The sequence below is a fragment of the Falco peregrinus genome, chromosome 11 (genome assembly GCF_023634155.1).
Source record: "Falco peregrinus isolate bFalPer1 chromosome 11, bFalPer1.pri, whole genome shotgun sequence".
NCBI lineage: Eukaryota > Metazoa > Chordata > Aves > Falconiformes > Falconidae > Falco > Falco peregrinus.
Window position 1 is genome coordinate 22330835 of NC_073731.1, and position 17691 is coordinate 22348525.

Genomic DNA, 17691 nt, shown 5'->3' on the forward strand with positions numbered 1-17691 from the left:
ACCAGCAAACTCTTGTCTTGCTTTTCTTCCACACAGAGTTGACAATCAGCATTAGAAACTGGCCAAGCCATATTTTAGGATATAAAGCACTCCAAGAACTAATGTCAGCAGGGCTGATGACTGGGGATGTTAAAGAACTAAAGACTGGGAAAACTCATTTGTTACACACACTTCAAAAGAGGAACTAATGAAGAGGTGATAAGCAAATAATAAAATAACTGACAGGAAGATTAGCACTAGACTTTGGATTTGACCAGTAAAGAAAAAAGCAAAGATGTTATAAAGACTAATTACTGAAGAAGGTGGAGAACATCGTAAAGACGGGACATCACTTTTATTAACCAAACCTGTTTAGAGAAAAAAAACAAAACAAACAAAAACAGCAGCCAGGATGTGATACACATGGATGACAAGTGACAAAGGGTTACTGGCAGTGGACGTGTGGGAGAAAGGCATCCCAGCTCAAGGTCGGTACTTTTCCCTGTCTACATTCCAATGCCCGATGGTGGGCTGCACCGCACTTTGACATTTCTGAATACAAAACTGTGGCTTGAAGATCCTACCAAATAAGAAGTCACAGTTCAAATTGCCTTTTTTTCCATAGTGGTGTTTTCTTGAGATTCAGAAGACTATAACACTTCAACAGGGAGAAGAGCTGCATGGTCAAGCCCAGCCCTCTGATGGAAGACTTTCACCATCAGTAGACAGTTCTTCAAATCTCCCATTAATGGCACTTTCATGCATCACATTTAAAGGCGACTAAGGACAGCTCTCATCTTGGCAGGCAGCTGGTGAGTGCATCGGGCCTTGGGACGGTCACAAAGTTCATGGTGCAGTGCAACAGTGGACAGATCTTTTCGTGATCCTTCAACACTTCACTCAAGTGTTTCATTTCATCTGTTAGCTTTCCAATTTCTCTTTTCAGGGAGGTATTTTCTTGCTCAAGAGTCTCATATTCCTGGAAGGAGAAAAAAAAAAAATCCTACTCATAGTCAAAACATTCCTTTCAGTGCTTCCACCTCGAGTGTATTCACATAACTGTAGAAAACAGTGTGGTTTCTCATTACAATGTGAAAAATGCTACAGAAAGGCAGACACAGCCTGGGTGCTGGAACAGGGCAAGTGCTTTACAGCCTGTGCCCTGACCACACTGCGGTTGCTTTCGTGGCCCTGAAGACCAGGAGATGCTCCTGGTCCTTGGGGTCCCCAACAGCCCAGGGCTGTAGCTGTGGGTGGCTGCATCCCTGTGGTGGCCTCTTCCAGCCCTGGGCTGCCTCTGCTGAGCACAGCAGGGCAGCTCTGCACTCTCAGAGCATAGAAAATGAAAGGACTGACTGCAGGTAGGTGCTGGGAAAACCTGGCGCCTGGCTTTGCCAGTGAGGAAAGGGCAGCCCCTGTGCTGAGCCAGTGCGGGGAAAGGCCAGGTGCCAGCTGAGATGCACACCTAGCACAGTGTGACCAGTGCCAGCCACTCTCCTCCAGGCTGGCCAGGGCTTGTAGCCACTTGCTCAGATGCCCAGGAGCTCACGAGGAGGAAGGGAGCATGACACCAGCTTGTTCTTAGCTCCACTTTGTTACCAGAAAGCCTGATCACTGCCTTGGTTATCCCTCGCTTGGGCTGCTTTTGAGCTAAGCCTTCTCTGGCAGTGAATAAGCTGCTGTTAACTGCAGGGGAATTTTGAGATGCTCTGCAGCATACATCTTTGACGGATGCCAGACTCACACATCACATTTTTTGATAATGCGTGTCTCAAGCGTCCCTGCTGTCAAGACTTCTCATCCCAAAGAGAAGAGAGCTAGAGGTTCAGAGCCAGCCCATGGAAAACCTGCAGGTGTCTGCACCTCACTGCTGGCCTAGGGCTCAGGAGTCACCCACTCAATGTCACCTCCCTGGGAAAGCTTCAGAGCAAACTTCAAAGCCTACACATACCTTAAAAGGCCTGTGTAGGCTTTGCAGGCAGCAGAGAGAGCCTCTCAGGCAATGCTCCTCTGGGCAGCCTCCCACCACCTCACACCCATGGAGTAAAACAGGTACAGTCCTCCCAACTTGTTATTGTAGCCGAACTCCAGCCACGCTGTCCATCCCTGACTCTGGTTCTGCTCTGCTCGCCTCTTGTTGCCCCAAACCCCATGTGGTTGGGTTTTGGGGTGAGTATTGCTCTGTCCCATTTTCAGGGACAAGACTAGCAAATTATTCTTGCTATGAATGAATGCCTACTCAACCAGATCTGCCTGTATCTGGGAAAACCTGCATGCCCGGCAATGAAGATTCCCAGCACGAGAAAGATCCTCAAGTTCAGAAGGAACATCAGAGAGGCTGCAGGACGGCACAGGGCCCAGAAAAGATTTCACAAAAGCCAGGGGTTACTCCTTTCCAGAAGTACCCTGCACCTGGCTTTCTCAGTCGCTGACTCAGAGGATATCTGGGAAAAACCAAACCCAAAACTCCCCACACTGTCCCTCTCGTCCTCTGCTGACAGCTGGCAGATCCTTCCATGCTGAGAAAGAGAAGAGCCTGTGCCGAACCTCCAGAGCTGGACAACTGACCCAGTCACAATTGCAGCAGCACAACTAACACCCCAAGAGCCCTGGCTACAACAAAAGCACTGTTGTGTGAGGTAACATCCAAAACTAGAGAAAGGGGATTCCTGTCCTCCAGTGTTTGCACTGGGGACACGAGAAAACTACACCACATTGTGATACTGAGAAGTATTCAGAGTTTCTGGAAGAATCAGTTACTTTCACGTTTTTTTTTGAAACACCCACTGTTATTTATCAGAGCATACAAGTATAACAGCTAACCGAACTGAGCTCTCACGCTTGGAGGTTTTGAAGTTCCTAAGAAGCCTTCAACTGGGTATTTCTGTCTCACACTGTAGTTTTAGAACTGACTTAAGCCAGCACTGCCACTAAGCAGCACCGAACCCTCCTCCTCCATCGCCTTCCCCCTCACAAGGCAGCAAGCATTCAGTCTCTGCCACAGCCAACGTGACAAGCTTAATGCTAATCCAGAAGAAAATGCGTTTGGTTTAGGGCAGAGGAGCCCTGCGATCTGGTTCACCGGGTGGTCACAGGAGTAGCCAGAGAGGGAGGGTGAGGCAGGGGTAGGACCCCTCTCTCCCTGGCAGTGTCACCGTCACCGATGGCAGAGCTGCGCTGTCAAACGCCAGCATCAGGGACTGAGCGCTCCCGACCAGGCACCCCCAGCTTGCCTGCCCCCACCTCGCACCCGCGGCTCCCCGAGCTGCGACAGCGCAGCGACAGGCCCACACCTGCTCGAGAAGTCCCACTTGTTGTCAAGTCCCACGCTCCGTACCCCAGCCGTGCCGGCAAAACACCGATTACCCATTCACCTCGTGGAGTTTATCTGCTTTCTGAGTCTGCTTCTTGCGGCTCCTCTGCGCAGCAACTCGGTTTTTTTCTCTCCTCCTCACCTTCCTGTCATCTTCCTCATGACTCTGGAAGACATAAGCCAGAAACACTCCGCTAGTGTTTGAGGCGCAGGCAGAGATGGCTGTAACCAGGCGTGGAACCGTTCGCGAGAACGAGCACGTACTCCGAGTTGCACAGCACCTACCGCCAGCCTCCCACCGAGCGCCCGGTGCCCGCCGAGGGCAGCGCATCCCGCGGCGGAGGGGCGGCAGCCGGCGGCGATGCCCGTGGGACGGCCGCCGAGCCCCGCGGCCACTCGCTCTGCCGCTGGTGGCGAAGCCGGGCGGCCCCGTCACCGCGGCGGGGACCGGCGCTCCCCGACGGGCTCCCTCACACCTGCCTCGCCGCAGCGCGGCCGGGCAGACGGAGGTGCGAGCGGCGGGGAGAGGCGCCGGGCCCCCGCAAGCCGCCGCCGGCGGAGCAGCGCTGTTTCCCCGCGGCGCTTCTCCCGGCGCCCCCGCTGCCTGCAGCGGGGAACCGGCGCAGAGCGCGCCGTGTACCGGCGGCAGCGAGCCATCCGCGCACCTCTCCCACCTGGGGAGGGGCCGGCGCCACGGCCGCCTCCCGGGAGGGGAAGGGCCGGTGCCCGGGGGAGCGGGCACTCCCGGCACGGCGCTGCCCGGCGTGACTCAGCCCCATGTGCCCGCCCGCAGCGCCGAGCGCCTCCGCCCTGCCCCTACCTGCTGGCTGCCCTCGGCCGCCGCGCTCCGCGGCACCGCGCTGCCCCCCGCCGCCGCCGGGACGGCGCACGACATCCCGCCGGCTGCGGAGCCGCCCCGGGGCGCCGCTGGGCTGCCCCGGCCCGCGGCGGGTGGGAGGGAGAGCAGGGCAGGGCAGGGCAGGGCAGGGCAGGCCGGGGCGGGGCAGCCCAGGGGCCGGGGCCGCGCCGCACCGCCCCGGGCCACCGCGGCACCTGGCACCCCCCGGGCCGGGGGCGGAGCTGCCTCCCGCCGCGGGAGCCCCGCCGCCCGCATGGTCGGCACATGGCCCGCGGAACCTGGCCCGCCCGGACCCCCCGGGACCGAGCCCCGCCGCGCCGCGGACTCAGCGCAGCCCCCGGGAGCCAGGGGAAAGCCCGCACCCCCGGGGCGCGGCGCTGCCGGGCAGGAACCGCCTGAAAATCCCCGGGAGAGCCCCAGCCCCGGGGTCCGGCTGTGCCCGGCGCCCCTCCGGGCGGCCCAGCCGCCGCTTTCACTCGCAGAAATACCCGCCCCGCAGTTTCCTTTCTCCCCAGATTCCCTCCCGGCGGCAGGGCAGGGCGGGCCGCCCCCCGCAGCCCCCGGCCCGCCCGCAGCCCCCGGCCCGCTCACCCCCGGCCGCTCCTGCCCGCCGCGCTCCTGCGGCATCGGCGCTCGGCAGCGGGCGAGCTGCGGAGAAGCGGCAGCCGGCTCAGCCCGGAGTGGCGGGCGGGAGGGCACGGCACCGGTGCCGGGATAAAGCGATTTTCACTTTCGCTACTCGCCCTGTTCCTTTAAATAATAAGGAAATGCCGCGGGCTTCTTGTAAAGGAGAAGCCAGACAAGACTGCTGAAAACACAGTTGCTGCAGACAAAAATCTCTCTGTTCCACTATTCCGTCGAGAGTATTTTAAACAGGCTGAACAATGTTTCTTTTAGCCCTCCACACACTTTCCTGACATTCGAATTGAGCCGTTGCCTCGGCCCTGTGCTCTGAAGGAAGGGAAGGTGTTTGCACCGGCAGGTACTTCAGCATCCTTGCTCTGCCACAGCTGCATTTATACACCGTACCGGTGCACGCCCCAGGCTGTGCTCAGTCACGGGGCAAACACGTGGCCGTGCGAGGAGGGTTAAGTGCCCCCAAACCCTAGGGCAAGCAGTCATAAAGCCCCAGGTATCTTAATAAATTAGATACTTCCCTATTTTTCGGGTTTCCCCAGAAGTTTGAGTCATCCAGCTTAGATGGAGATGAGGTTACAAAGTTTGCAAGCTGAGTAAACATAGACTATCCTTTCAGGAAGATCTGGCTAACAGTTTGTGCTGAAGGTGGAAGAACCGTACTGCTCAGGAGTCCAAGAGAAACTGCAGTCTGCACGCTGCCACAAGTTTCCTGGAAGGCTCTGGGACCATCAGCATTACTGAAAAACCCAAGCAGGACTTCCCCATGGCAAGCGCTTCTCGCCGGTTGTTCCACCTCAAAGCAGCTTCTGCCTTCATCTTCCAGGCTACCCACACTTTTGCCTTTACACTTTCTCAGTAGCTCCTCCGACCCCAGAGGACCGAGTACCTTTGAGCTTTCCCCACTCCAACGGCCACAGGGACCTACAACTTGGATGGGGCACCCTCACCAAAGTGCCCAGACCTCACCCGAGTCCCCAGACTGCGCTTGGCCTCCCCGAGCATCTTACAGGATGTTCCCAGTCCCCTGGTTTCTTTAAAAGCAGCCTTGCTTCTCCCTTCCTCCACCATCCAACAAGACGCTTACCAAGGGGATGCTCATGGAGGTGGCAGAAGGCGTGGGTTCAGTGCTGTTCTCCAGCTGAGGGGATCCAAACCAACGTGACCCAGAAGGCAGCCCTAGCCGCCAGGCAGTGAGCGATTAGAGGGGGAATTGCTCACAACCGCTCCTCTGAAACAGTCCAATCTTGTGTTAACAACACATCATGCTGTTGAAGATAACGGAGTAGAAATATAGGCATGTGCAGACTTGGTTGGGACCACTGCTTAGAAAGAGCATGCTGGGCTCTGTGCTGCCTTTTTGGCTTTAGCACAGCTGAAATGAACAGGACTAGAAGCCGGTATTTTCATAAGCTCAGGGAACAGGTATATTCTCTTGTAATAAAATCTATGAACTGTGCAGACAAAATACCTCGACATCCCTTCAGAGTGACCTGTGGGAAACAAAGTCCTCTTCCACAGAGGGACTTCGAATTAACCTCACAGGAAGCTCTCACACCGTTCCAGGAGCAATGCTGCCGCTACTGGCAACTGCACAAGCAGGCTATCTAACAGCATCAAGTCCTGAACGGCTTACTAAGAATTTATTAGTACTGAATAAATACCTACTTCATTGAATAATTCCCAGCAGCTGCAGAGTAAGGTTTCCAGGATCCCAAAGTATGCAACAAGTCACGGGACAGTCCCCTTGAGCCTGAATACAGCCTGCTCACGTTCAAAGTGGCAAAGGAAATTAAAAGTCAAAATTTGCTTGTGGGAATGAGTTTCTGCTTAGTATTAAAACTATCTCTGGTACATCTGTAGAAATGCCTACACAGTAATTCCAGGTAACGCAGCAGTAAAGGCAGAATGTTTCTACGCAGGAGATAAAACAAGCCCAGAAAGCAGTCTAGGCAGCTGAGTTTACATTTTATAATGGCAGTTTATCTGTTATTTTCGTCTGCACTGAAGCAGCCTACACACATGCAACTAGTCGCTGTACGCAGCTTAGCACAGTACGGCCCTTCTGAAGAATGGTATGTGTCAGAACTGGGCTTCAGAGCACCAGCGCACCCAAGCTTCCAGACATCGGTGTCCACGTGAAGATTTCTAGAAGAGGAGCTTCCCTGCATGCTGTTCGTAATCCCCTTTGTTCAGAAACTACATGCAGCAACAGTATGTGTACAGACTGCTCCAATTTGCAAGTTTTTCTTGCATAGGGGTGGCCCACCCTCGAGTGACATGCACGTTGCTGACGGTACATGCTAACGAGCAGTGAGATGTTCCATCTCACCCCAAAAAGCCAAGAAATTCAAGCTTGGCTTGCACATGTTCCCAAGTATCCGTCACAATTGAGCTGTCTTACAAAATTCAAAGGCTATATAAAGAAAAACTACCAGACATTTCTTGATGCAATACCAATTCGCCCCAAGTTAAAAATAAGAAGTTTGGATGTTGTGACATTTCAGTAGAAGACACTTAAGACACTTGTCTTGCATAACACTGCTGATTTCTATGAAAAGTTAACTGAAGGACAAAAGGCTACGAGAATGGGAAAACCAAGGTATTTCATGTATTTCTGGGAAGAACAGATCCCACGCACAGACAGCTGCAGGTATCACTTACTGAAGAGTTTTTAAATAATAATCTGAAAAACAGCTGAACATTCATGTGTTGAGTTTAGCTCATCACAGAACTTGCACTTAAAGGGAGGTCATCTGACACCTTCCATTGCTGCTTGGCCAAAAGCAGCCATTAAAGATTTGTGAATTCATAGTTTACCTGCTGCACTTGGAATCTTGTTTTCTTTATCCTCCTTTACACTGTTTATTTGGCCAGCATTGCCAGATGCATTTGTTTTCTTTTCCCACCCAGCTGTAGTTGAAACAAGGGCTACGGAACAAGGCCCAACTGCCCTAGCTCAGGGCATCCATTCCCCCTTCCTTCAGACCCTGGGCAGACCAGCTACCCCGCAATCTCTTAACGCTAACACGCACTGTACGGTGAATTCATTAATTGGCTTATTAAGTCTTAATCCATAGCGCTCTCTCTCCTTATTTCCCAAGGCATTTGTGCTACCTTGGCCATTTTTGACAGGACCTCTTCAAAGAGATGTGCCTGTTCCTAGCTATTTTCTGTACTTGTCTATCATTATTTGCAGAGAAGAACGGGAAATCTTCCCATTAACACAGTAAACACTTAAATACTATAATGGTAGCCATGTGAAACTTTGCAGGGCTCATCTTAAGTCTAGGAACACTCAGAGAGTATCAGTGAATCCTGGTGAAGCAAGCCACAGTTGGGATTTTCAACACAACCGTTCCAGTCACACGTTCCACGGCTTTGCAGCTCCCGTCCCTCTCACATCCTGTCCTCTCTTACATTAGATGCTTTGTAGCCCTGGGATTAATAACAGTTGTGAGTTCAAAGGCAGTAAATGGAAGCACTTCAGTTACTCGAGCCAAAATTTGACACAGATGTCTTCTGAAGTACATTCACTGTTCAGTCACCACCTATTCCAAGATTAGAACGGATAACATTATCTGAAACCTTAATCTTCCTGGACTGATTTAAGTTAGTTCATAAAAAACCACACGTCAGTATAGAAGAGAAATTGGAAAAAATATTTACACACAATTAAATATACAAAGTCTCAATATAGATGCTCACCTTTACAAAATAAACGATGCTAAAATCTGTCACATTTTCTTGAAAATTTTCAGTCTCTTAGACATTAAGTTGGACCTATCTTCTTACAACAGTCCATTGCATTAATAAAGCTTCTAAAAAGCCCCTCCATTTTCTGTGTGAGAAATACATTACATAAGTATTTACTGCACGCACATGCAACGATAAACCAGAGTTATGAATGGTTAAGACACAAGGCTCAATTTAGTAATACTGTGCAATCGTCTAGGTACTAATGTGTAAAGGGAAAAAAAAAAAAGGCAGCTAGTTCAACTTCATATCATTTACTGGCAGCCTATACTGATCTTTAAAGTTTAGTCAAACATCACAAATGCATACATGACCCAGTCAAGATCTTGTAATATGTAGCAATGTTGTCCAGGAAACCCCCAGACTGCATAATCGGATTACATGAAATGAAACAAGAGATGGTAAGATGTGGATGGTCGAATCCTTGTTCAGAAAAGCACACTGTAAGTAAACACATACAATTACTAAAAATCCAAGTCTGAACAAACACGACTATAAATAAGCCCAGCTGACCCAAATTCAGGAAAAATGGAATAGCAGGGACCAATGTCAGATTTGTGCATGGATTTTCTAAAAACCATAACACTGTATCAAATCTGATGTTTTCAACATGTTCCAATGTGAATTTCTTTTTTAATTATTAAAAAAATAGCCACTTGACTTGGTAATAAATGAGGGTGCATTAGGAGAACCAGACACTCTCCAGCCTCTTCAGAGACATGCTTAATGTAAATTAGCACTTAGTGGTTTACTAAAAGACCGCCCACATACATAAAGCATGCGCACAAACTCTGAGAAGCATGAGAACTCAAGCTAAATGCTGTAAAAAACAAAAAATGAGAGTTAATCACCAAATACATTTGCTGAATATTGGATGCTACTGGTATGTGTAGGCTCATATACCATCAGTATGCCAGTAAAAACAGAAATATTTAGAAGTATCGAAGGCTAAATAATTAGCTTCCATGTACAGCACTGAATTGGAGAGGAGGCAAAGTTTTAAGAAAAAAAGACTGAAAGCACCGAACAGGAGTACAATGCATATTCCAACCTGAAAATACTAAATGAGAAGTTCATGTCCTGAAAGTAATCTTCCTCTGTCGAAGTGGGTAGCGTCTTCTTTCCGATGGATCTGCAACTTTTTTTCTTTTTAGCAAAACATAGGGATTTTTACTGGTAAGAGTGTCTGTTGGTGTGACTTCTCCTGGCGATACAAAACTTTGGACGTTATTATCCTCCTTTGCCTTGCAGCCAGCAAAGACTTCATGCCGCAGCTTGCAGAGTTCCAAGATTGGTTGCCAAGTTAACGCTTGGGAAAAACCTTCTGCTCTTTCTATTAGCACTGGGAGAGACTGCAAAAATAAATGCAACTATCTCAAGTTACATGGGAAAAGTAATGGTTACAATGAATGAAATATGTTAACTTGATTCTGACAGGCACAAAAGCTTCAATGTTTGCAGAGATGATGCTTAGCATGGCAGGTGAAGGTTGAGAACTCAGAGCTACCAGCCTACCAGTGACAAGGGTCTACACTCAGAAGCCAAGCAAGGAGTATGCCAAGTTTAAATGTTCCTTCATTACATCTCTAAGCTGAGTAAGTATCACAGGAACACCACAGTTCATGTCTAAGCTGGTATTGGAATAATAAATGTCATATGCTATGTGAAGCTGTACAGGTCTTCAAAAGATGTTCTATTTTTCAGATGTTGCAGGTTCTACAATCTCTGTAAAAATATTTCCTATAGTCCCATCTCCCTTACTACCACATGCAGGGGAGGGGAACGCTTTACAGATACAACTTCAGCAGTCCAAACCTAAAGATGTACTTGCTTCAAAAGTACAGGCTTTTTTGTACATGACTAACCAAGGTGCATTAGAACTCCTGTTTTGTGACATATTATCAGACCAAGAACATAAGAAAATATCCTCATGGAGCACACAGAGATCTCACCTTCATTGTTCCACTAATCTGTTTGGATGCCGTTTCTGTCACCTGCTTCAGATCTGCGATGTAAGCATCTACAGAAAAACATAAAGCCCAAATAAACTTCTGCAATGTAACTCCCCCCAGTATTTGCTATCAACTCCTTAGAAACTGGACAGAAAAGCAGTAGAGTCCCTGTGTAAAACTTAAACATACAAAATATCCCTTTCACTATAGCATTGAGGACAACAGCTTGTATGTTTTATCTCACTGTTACTACTCTTTATGTAGTAAAGTCCAGCAGTCTCAACTACAGCAAGCCATAAAGTTCTTCACTAGAAAATCTACAGCTTATACAAAACAGGAGACACAAAGAGTATTTGTCATAAAGGAAGAAAACAGCTATAAAAAGAGAAAAACACATGAAAGCAGCAGAATAAACAGAACTGTGGAGAAAATGAGATGAAGGAAACCCATTTTAAAGAGAGGAAAAAAGTAATCTTACAACTCCAGCAAGTCTGCTTTGACAATAAAGGTTATGTTTTTCTCCTGGCTTAACTTACCAAGCATTAACACCAAGAATAAAAAATAAGCAAGTGTAAACAACATGAACTCTATTAGTTCTGCTGGTTTAATAAGAAAAGAAAGAAAAAGCAGCTTTCAGGAACACTGAAGCAGGCAGCCTGTGCAGAACACTGGGAGAAAATGGCATATATTTGATTGCAGTAGCAATATAATAAGATCATCAACACAATGTAAGTTTCTGACAATTGATTTACAAGCAGTAGTAATTCTTTACTCAAGAGTTAAACTCTAAAGTTGTTATAAAAATGTTTTGCATGTCTTCTGCCATTCTGTCTGCAATGCTACACAACCAATAGCAACAACAAAAAATAAATTCAGCAGATAAACATCATGCTCTTGGGAACTAAGCAGCCTCACCTCCACTATTATGATTTTTCTGTAGGGTTTCACCAGTGCCTGCAGTAGGATGCAAAGTTAGATGGTGCACACACGCCTCAAACCCTTTCAGAGTTAAACACAGCATTCTGCTTTCAAAGTCTATCTCATTAGCGCTACTGAAAATTTAAGTCAGTCACTGTATTCTAGTGCAGGGTGACAGTGATCCTCTGCTGAAATGTAGCAAACAGCAAGAGACGGTGTTTTATTAAATTGTCTGTCTGCATGCCCAGTGTGCTGATCAGACATGGTTTAGGAACATACAATCCACATAAGAACATGGATGCTAAAATGCCCCATCATTCAGTTTGGAAGAACAGTCCAAGAGCAGCCTCTTTAAACACACCACAGAGGCCTATGAATGGACATTCTCTAAAAGAAGGATATGTCCACAGTGAAGCATTCTTACAATAGAGTATTGGGATTGGAAGACCAGTGACCCTATGAAACAGTAAGGAAGGAGTTAAGTAAAAATAAATACTTGGATTAGTCCAGTTATACAGAAAGACTGACACACAGTTAAGTGAAATTTGCCTGCAGGAGTTCAGATTAACATGGACAGCATTATATTCCTCAGTGTTCAAGGCTTCCCAAAACATAGGGAAATGAAAAAAGGAAACGAAAGGTATTGAGTAATCGAAACATTTTTGGTTTCTGGCCACTGTACTTGCTAAACTGGGATACATAAACTTCCCAAAGACTACATAATACTAAAATTCAGCACAAACCCTATGCTGCTATCTTGCCTAGGACTTTGCTGTTACCAAACCTAAAAACGCAGTACCTTAGTGTAAGCTGTTACTAACTTAAAAGTAGTTGATTTGCATCAGAAAAGCATAGATCTGGACACTAGAAACCAAAAGTAACTCAGACAAACTGATGCTCTTTACTGCTCCTGTTAGCTGCTTTGCTGCACAGGCTGGCATTTCTGGAAGCAATGTCTCCTGTTTACAAAGAGGAAATAAATGATGTCTAGAGCAAGTCAGATCAACAGGGTAAGAACTGGAACATTAAGCTCAGCTTCTCAAACTTCTAACACCACCACCTGTTACACCAGCTTTACATCATGGTCTGTAATCCATAGTAAGGGTTCTGCAACCACGCTTTTCAGCTTACAAGAGCATTGGTAAATTGTGTCATTATTCAATACTTAATAACAGGCAAGACAAAACTTTCAATTTCTTAAGGCCAGCCTCAAAAAAGCACATCCCAATCATCAACTGCAAAATACAGAGCCTTATTCCAAGGAGTTTGTATACGGAATCTTTCCAAAGCATGAGGCAACCTTATGATATTGTTTGCTGTTTTGTTTCTTCATCAACCCTTACAAGCGACACAGGCAGGATAAAATTTGATGTCTACTTTGCAAGTTAGGAGAGTCAATGCTGCCATCACTAAGCACCACACAACTGCTTTCAATTCCCTGAAGAAACTAACTCATTAGGAAGAGAGATTGAAGCATTTCTAGTATTCATGTAAAAGAAACACAAGAATGGTCAAAGTATAATGTCAGCAATCCATCTAGTTCCCCATCTGACCTCCACCAGCGGTGAAGGAAAGTAGTAAGAAAACTTCTTGAGGGTAGGCCCGTGGCAATTTCTACCCAATACACACAGAACAGGAGCTTTTGCCTTTAAGTACAGTGTCTAACAGCAGGTAGTACTTAGAACAAGAGAAAAGGACACAATAAACTGATGCAGCAATACATTCAGTTATGACAAACTTCTGGCTATTTTAGTTAATTATTTAAACAGTCAATAATTTTAAACAAGTTTAAAGAAGGAAAACTTAAACATTTACAGCTAGCCAGTATGGTAGGCAGTGTTTCCTCAGACAATTGCCCTCCCCACAAAATCTTTACCTTGAGAAGGCTGTGATCTTATCTTTTCTGGTGTTACGACAGGCTGGTAGAGCTTCTGCATATTCAAAAAAAGAAAAATTCTGAAACACCCTTATATGATTTAATAGATCTCTTGAAATACACATAGCAGACCAATTGAGAAAGGCTAATACAAGGAGATGGTGTTGGAATTATTTAGATAAACAATGTTTCAGAAGTACAGCTTATAGATACTCAGTTACTGGAAATAGTGTTCTGGTTAACACAGTTAAGTTCACTGCAAACACATCTCCAAAACCTGCTTTGCTTTGCAGAATTCTAATTATTAAAGCATGAGAACTGAAATCCAGGCATTTTGGAAGAAGCATTGCCACCTGCTGCACAACCGAGGAAAAAAGAGCAGCTCTGGCTTTTAAAGAGCCATTCACAAAACCAGTACCCCTTCACAGAAGAGCAAATTCAAACAAAGGGTATATTAAGACAAAAAGCTAAGAAAAAGAAAACATTTAAATGACCACATTCTACCTCTGCAATTTGTCATGCATAAGTAAGAACACCCTCCTTCACAAATGAGGCTCTCTGGCTTCTTGGTCCTACTGTGAGTCCTTCATTTGACATCAGTTAATTGTGACATGCAGCTAAATAATAATAAATACTGAATACAACTAATATTTAGTTATATAAAAGGCGGAATTAGAAGTAACTACTGGGGAAGAAGGAAACAAAGCAAAGACATGGGAACATTGAGTTATATCATCTGCAATTTGGTATTTTTCTCCCCTTCAGGAGCTGTCCCCCAACCTTCTTCAACCAAAAGTAGGAGGAAAGTCCCTTATTCCTCCCTGTAGTTTTACCAGAGCAAATTTTTCACAGTTCACACATCTTCTTAGCAAGTTTACAGTAACAGCTCTAAGCAGAAGAAAAAATATAACAAAATGTATTAACTGAAAACCTACAGGGTGATCTCTTGCTTTGGCAATATAGGGAGATCACCACACTAAATGAGTGGTTCTCTCCAGACAAACTGCAGTTAAATACTGTGTCTTCACAGTTGCTCTTTATGCCTCAGAAAACATGCCCCCCAGGAGTAGCTACCGTCAAAGAACAACATAAAAATTCCTTAACGAAAAGCAGACAAACAACTACCACCTTTGCAGAAGTAGCTGATGGGGGGGGGGGGGGGGGGAAGCCACTTCATTTACAAAGATAAACTAAAATCTTTCTGTATTTTGCAGACAATTTTAATTAAAATTATTATCTAGTTGTGGTGGTGTAAAATTCAAAGACCCCAACAACAGAAAAAAGATAGCATGAGAGGCATTCTAAGTAACTAATTCACTTCAAGACTCAGGTAGAACATTAAGTTTTCCTTTTGCAGAAAGATTAAAAGGTCTTGTTATGCAATAGCATATTCTATTTTAGTTGATTTTTTTGTTGTTGTTTGTTTTACATACTTGATATATTGAAAAAACAGAGATATCAGAAAAGGCAATATATATTAGAAAATATCTCAGGTTTAAGACAAATACATACCCATGCACTTTTACTTACTGCAAGTCATCTATGCCTGGCTAACCTAGAGTTATGTTTGTCAATTTTAGTTCTCAGAAATGCAATGCGGGCTCTTAAAGAACTTTCTAAGAAAAATCTCTGTCTTCCTCAGTACAGAATCATAGAACAGCTGAAGTTGGAAACGGCCTCTAAAGACAGTCTAGTCCAACCCCCTACTGAAAGCAGGGTCAACTACAGCAGGCTGCTCAGGGCCTCATCCAGTCAGGTTTTGAATACCTCCACGAACATTTCCAAGGATGGAGGTAACTCCACAGTCTCGCCGGGCAACCTGTGCCAACATCTGACTACCCTCACAGTTAATGCAAAAATCCAATTTCATTATATGATGAAGAATCAAAAGCAACTACGGGAACGAGCTTAAAGGCCCAACATTGGATGACTTATTTCTTCAAGTTACACATGGTCAGCAGCTACTATGTGCAAAGGTTTTCTGAAAATCTTAGGTTACTCACCAACATTTCTTGCTCTGCTTTCATGGTTTGGACAGCATGTACCAGTATCTTTTTAGGCCACTGCTTACGCTTAGCTGCTGTCTCTACTATTAGTTCATCAAACTGATCTTCAAGAATTTTAATGTTGGAACCTAAAAATGACAAACACACAAAGTTATTGTAGGAATTCTCCTAATTTTTTTTTTAATTTGAGGCAAAGTCATAAGAAAAAAAAAGTTTTAGATCTGAAATAAGAAATTATGCATGATTATCAATGAAGAGATAAATATAAGTCTTGAATCTCTTGTTAAAGCGATATAGGAATTGGAACACAACTCGATGCTGGCCAGTTAACTTTTGAAGTAAATGAGCTGGGGGGCAGGGGGCAAGGCAGAGAACCATCTGGGGAAAAAATTAATCACTTTCTTAGATCTAATGACTACACTGCTATTGACATAATACCCCAGGCTGGCTCATGGTTAGCCTGCCGGGACCCTCAGGTCCTTTTCAACCTGCACCTCTGCAGGGGGCTACCCCTTCCCCGGTTTAGGGCTTTGCTTTTTGTCCTTGCTGCATGTCATGAGATTCCTGGATGCATTTCTCCAACCCGTTTACATTACACTGAATGGTCCTGCCCTTGTACATATTCACTGCATCCCACCCTGGCTGATGTGAGCCGCAAAATGGGTGAAGGCAACTCCTCCTCCAGGTCATGGATAGAGACATTAACAAGAACAGGTCCCAGAATAGACACCTGAGGAACTCTGCTCGTAATCAGCCCCGAGGTGAAGTATGAACCATTAAACACTACCCTCTGAGCTCAACGATCCGGCCATGATGGTGACCTACCTAGACCATAACATCCTAGCTTGAATGCTCTGGGAGACTTTCATTAAGTACTGGAGCAATTCCAATGGAACGCCACCAAGAGGGCTGGCATCTGGAGGACGTGACGTATGAGAAGCAGTTGAGGAAGCTGGGTCTGTTCAGAGAACAGAAGGCTAGAAGCAATTTAACTGCTACTCTCAGCTACCTACTAGGTGGTTCTAGAGAGGACAGAGGCAGGCTCTTCTCAGAGGTGTGCAGCAAAAGTATGAGAGGCAACAGATAAGTTAGAGTAAAGGGAATTCCAGCAGACCACAGCAAAGGAATTTTTCACCATCAGGACAGTCAAACACAGAAACTGACTGCCCAGCGAGGGCAGGAAGCCTCCAGACTTGGATCCTATTGCTGCGTTCTATCTTTAAGAATAGATCACCTTACCCTATTCCATTAAATGTTGTACACTCCCTTTACTCTGATAAGAGAAGCTGATGAAATAGAACACACTTTTTCCTAACTTCCCAAATGAAAAACCTTGCTTTGAAATACCGACTTTCTAAAAGCTTGCTGTAGACTTTCCAGCAGGACAGCAAGCGTTAAGCTCGGTGAAATCTTTATTTTTCCCATGTTAATATTGGATACTTTGGGAGTCTCTAAGCTACTTTTCTCTGGTAGTCAAGAGCAGATCGTTTAAGTTATGTAGGCACCGTACTAGTGATAGCTGGAACTTTTGCCTCAATATCTGTAAGGATCTTGACAGAACTGTCAAGCAAGCAACGGTCCTTCAGATAAAGCACTTTCACCTTCCCTTTTCTTCTGGATACAAGTCCCTACGTGCCTTGGTCACCCCTCTTTCCATTTATAAACGCTACTCTGACAACAGCTGTCCCACAGAGCAGCAGTTCCCACCTTTATACGGGCACATCTGGGCCGGGGTCTGGCCTCACCTGCTCTGCGAGCGCCCTTACCGCTGCTGACAGCCGGGGGAAAAATGCCCAACTAAAACCACCACATACAGAAACCAAACTGGCCAGCACGAAAACAATGGAAACCAACGCGTACCACTCTGCAGCAGCGAGTCATCCAGAGTCACCTCCCAGGGCTGCCCGTTGATGGTGACGTTCTCCCGCACCGCCGTTTCGAAGCTCTGCAAGACACGGGGCGGTCTGAGAAGGCCATCCTTCGGCACCGGTGCGCGACCCCCGCGGCCCGAGAGGCCCCTGCTGCCTCAGCGCCTTGCCCAGGCCGACACCCGGGGCCCGCTACACCCCCGCCGGGCCGAGGGCCGGCACCGCGGGGCACCTCAGCCCTGTGCCGGGCCCCCGTCAGGGGCGGGCGGACCCGGCGGCCCGGGCGGACCCAGCGGCCCGGGCCCCCCCGCGCCCCGCTCCGCCTCCGCCTCAGCCTCACCCCGAGCGCGTCCCCCACGGCGGCGTCACCGCCCGGCTGCCCCTGGGCCAGGGCCCGCACGAAGGGCGCGCAGAGCGCCATCACCTCGCCCAGCCCGCGCCGCGAGCAGCACTGCACCCGCGGGTCCCGGGCGGCGGCCGGGCTGGGCGGTGGCGCCGGGCTGGCCGCCATTTCCTGCCTCCGACGCA

General features: G+C 47.2%; 1 protein-coding gene across 6 annotated transcripts; it reads right to left on the reverse strand.

The window, feature by feature from the left end:
- Positions 1-315: 315 nt before the first annotated feature.
- On the reverse strand, positions 316-17674 carry LOC101922722 (NSL1 component of MIS12 kinetochore complex). 6 transcript variants are annotated; one of them, XM_055816186.1, is made up of 7 exons: positions 17504-17674; positions 17156-17240; positions 15293-15423; positions 13290-13344; positions 10496-10563; positions 3354-3458; positions 316-958 (listed from the first exon to the last, which is right to left on the reverse strand). In XM_055816186.1, exons 1-7 carry the CDS (start codon positions 17672-17674, stop codon positions 773-775), a joined length of 801 nt encoding a protein of 266 aa, XP_055672161.1. In that variant the 3' UTR covers positions 316-772. The 6 variants fall into 6 exon arrangements, 4 of the variants coding, with proteins under 4 accessions (XP_055672161.1, XP_055672164.1, XP_055672163.1 ...); XM_055816189.1 differs by having other exon boundaries at positions 780-958; positions 3346-3458; XR_008749193.1 differs by lacking the exons at positions 316-958; positions 3354-3458 and adding exons at positions 6745-8225; positions 8496-9895.
- Positions 17675-17691: the final 17 nt, after the last annotated feature.

Coding starts and splice junctions, on each gene's coding strand:
- LOC101922722 (XM_055816186.1), bottom strand. CDS start 17,674: ATGGCGGCCAGCCCGGCGCCACCGCCCAGCCCGGCCGCCGCCCGGGAC. Junction 15,424..17,155: donor TGACTCGCTGCTGCAGAGTG/GTACGCGTTGGT, acceptor TGTCATTTTTAG/GTTCCAACATTAAAATTCTT. Junction 3,459..10,495: donor AGATTAGTGGAACAATGAAG/GTGAGATCTCTG, acceptor TATGTCTTCCAG/AGTCATGAGGAAGATGACAG.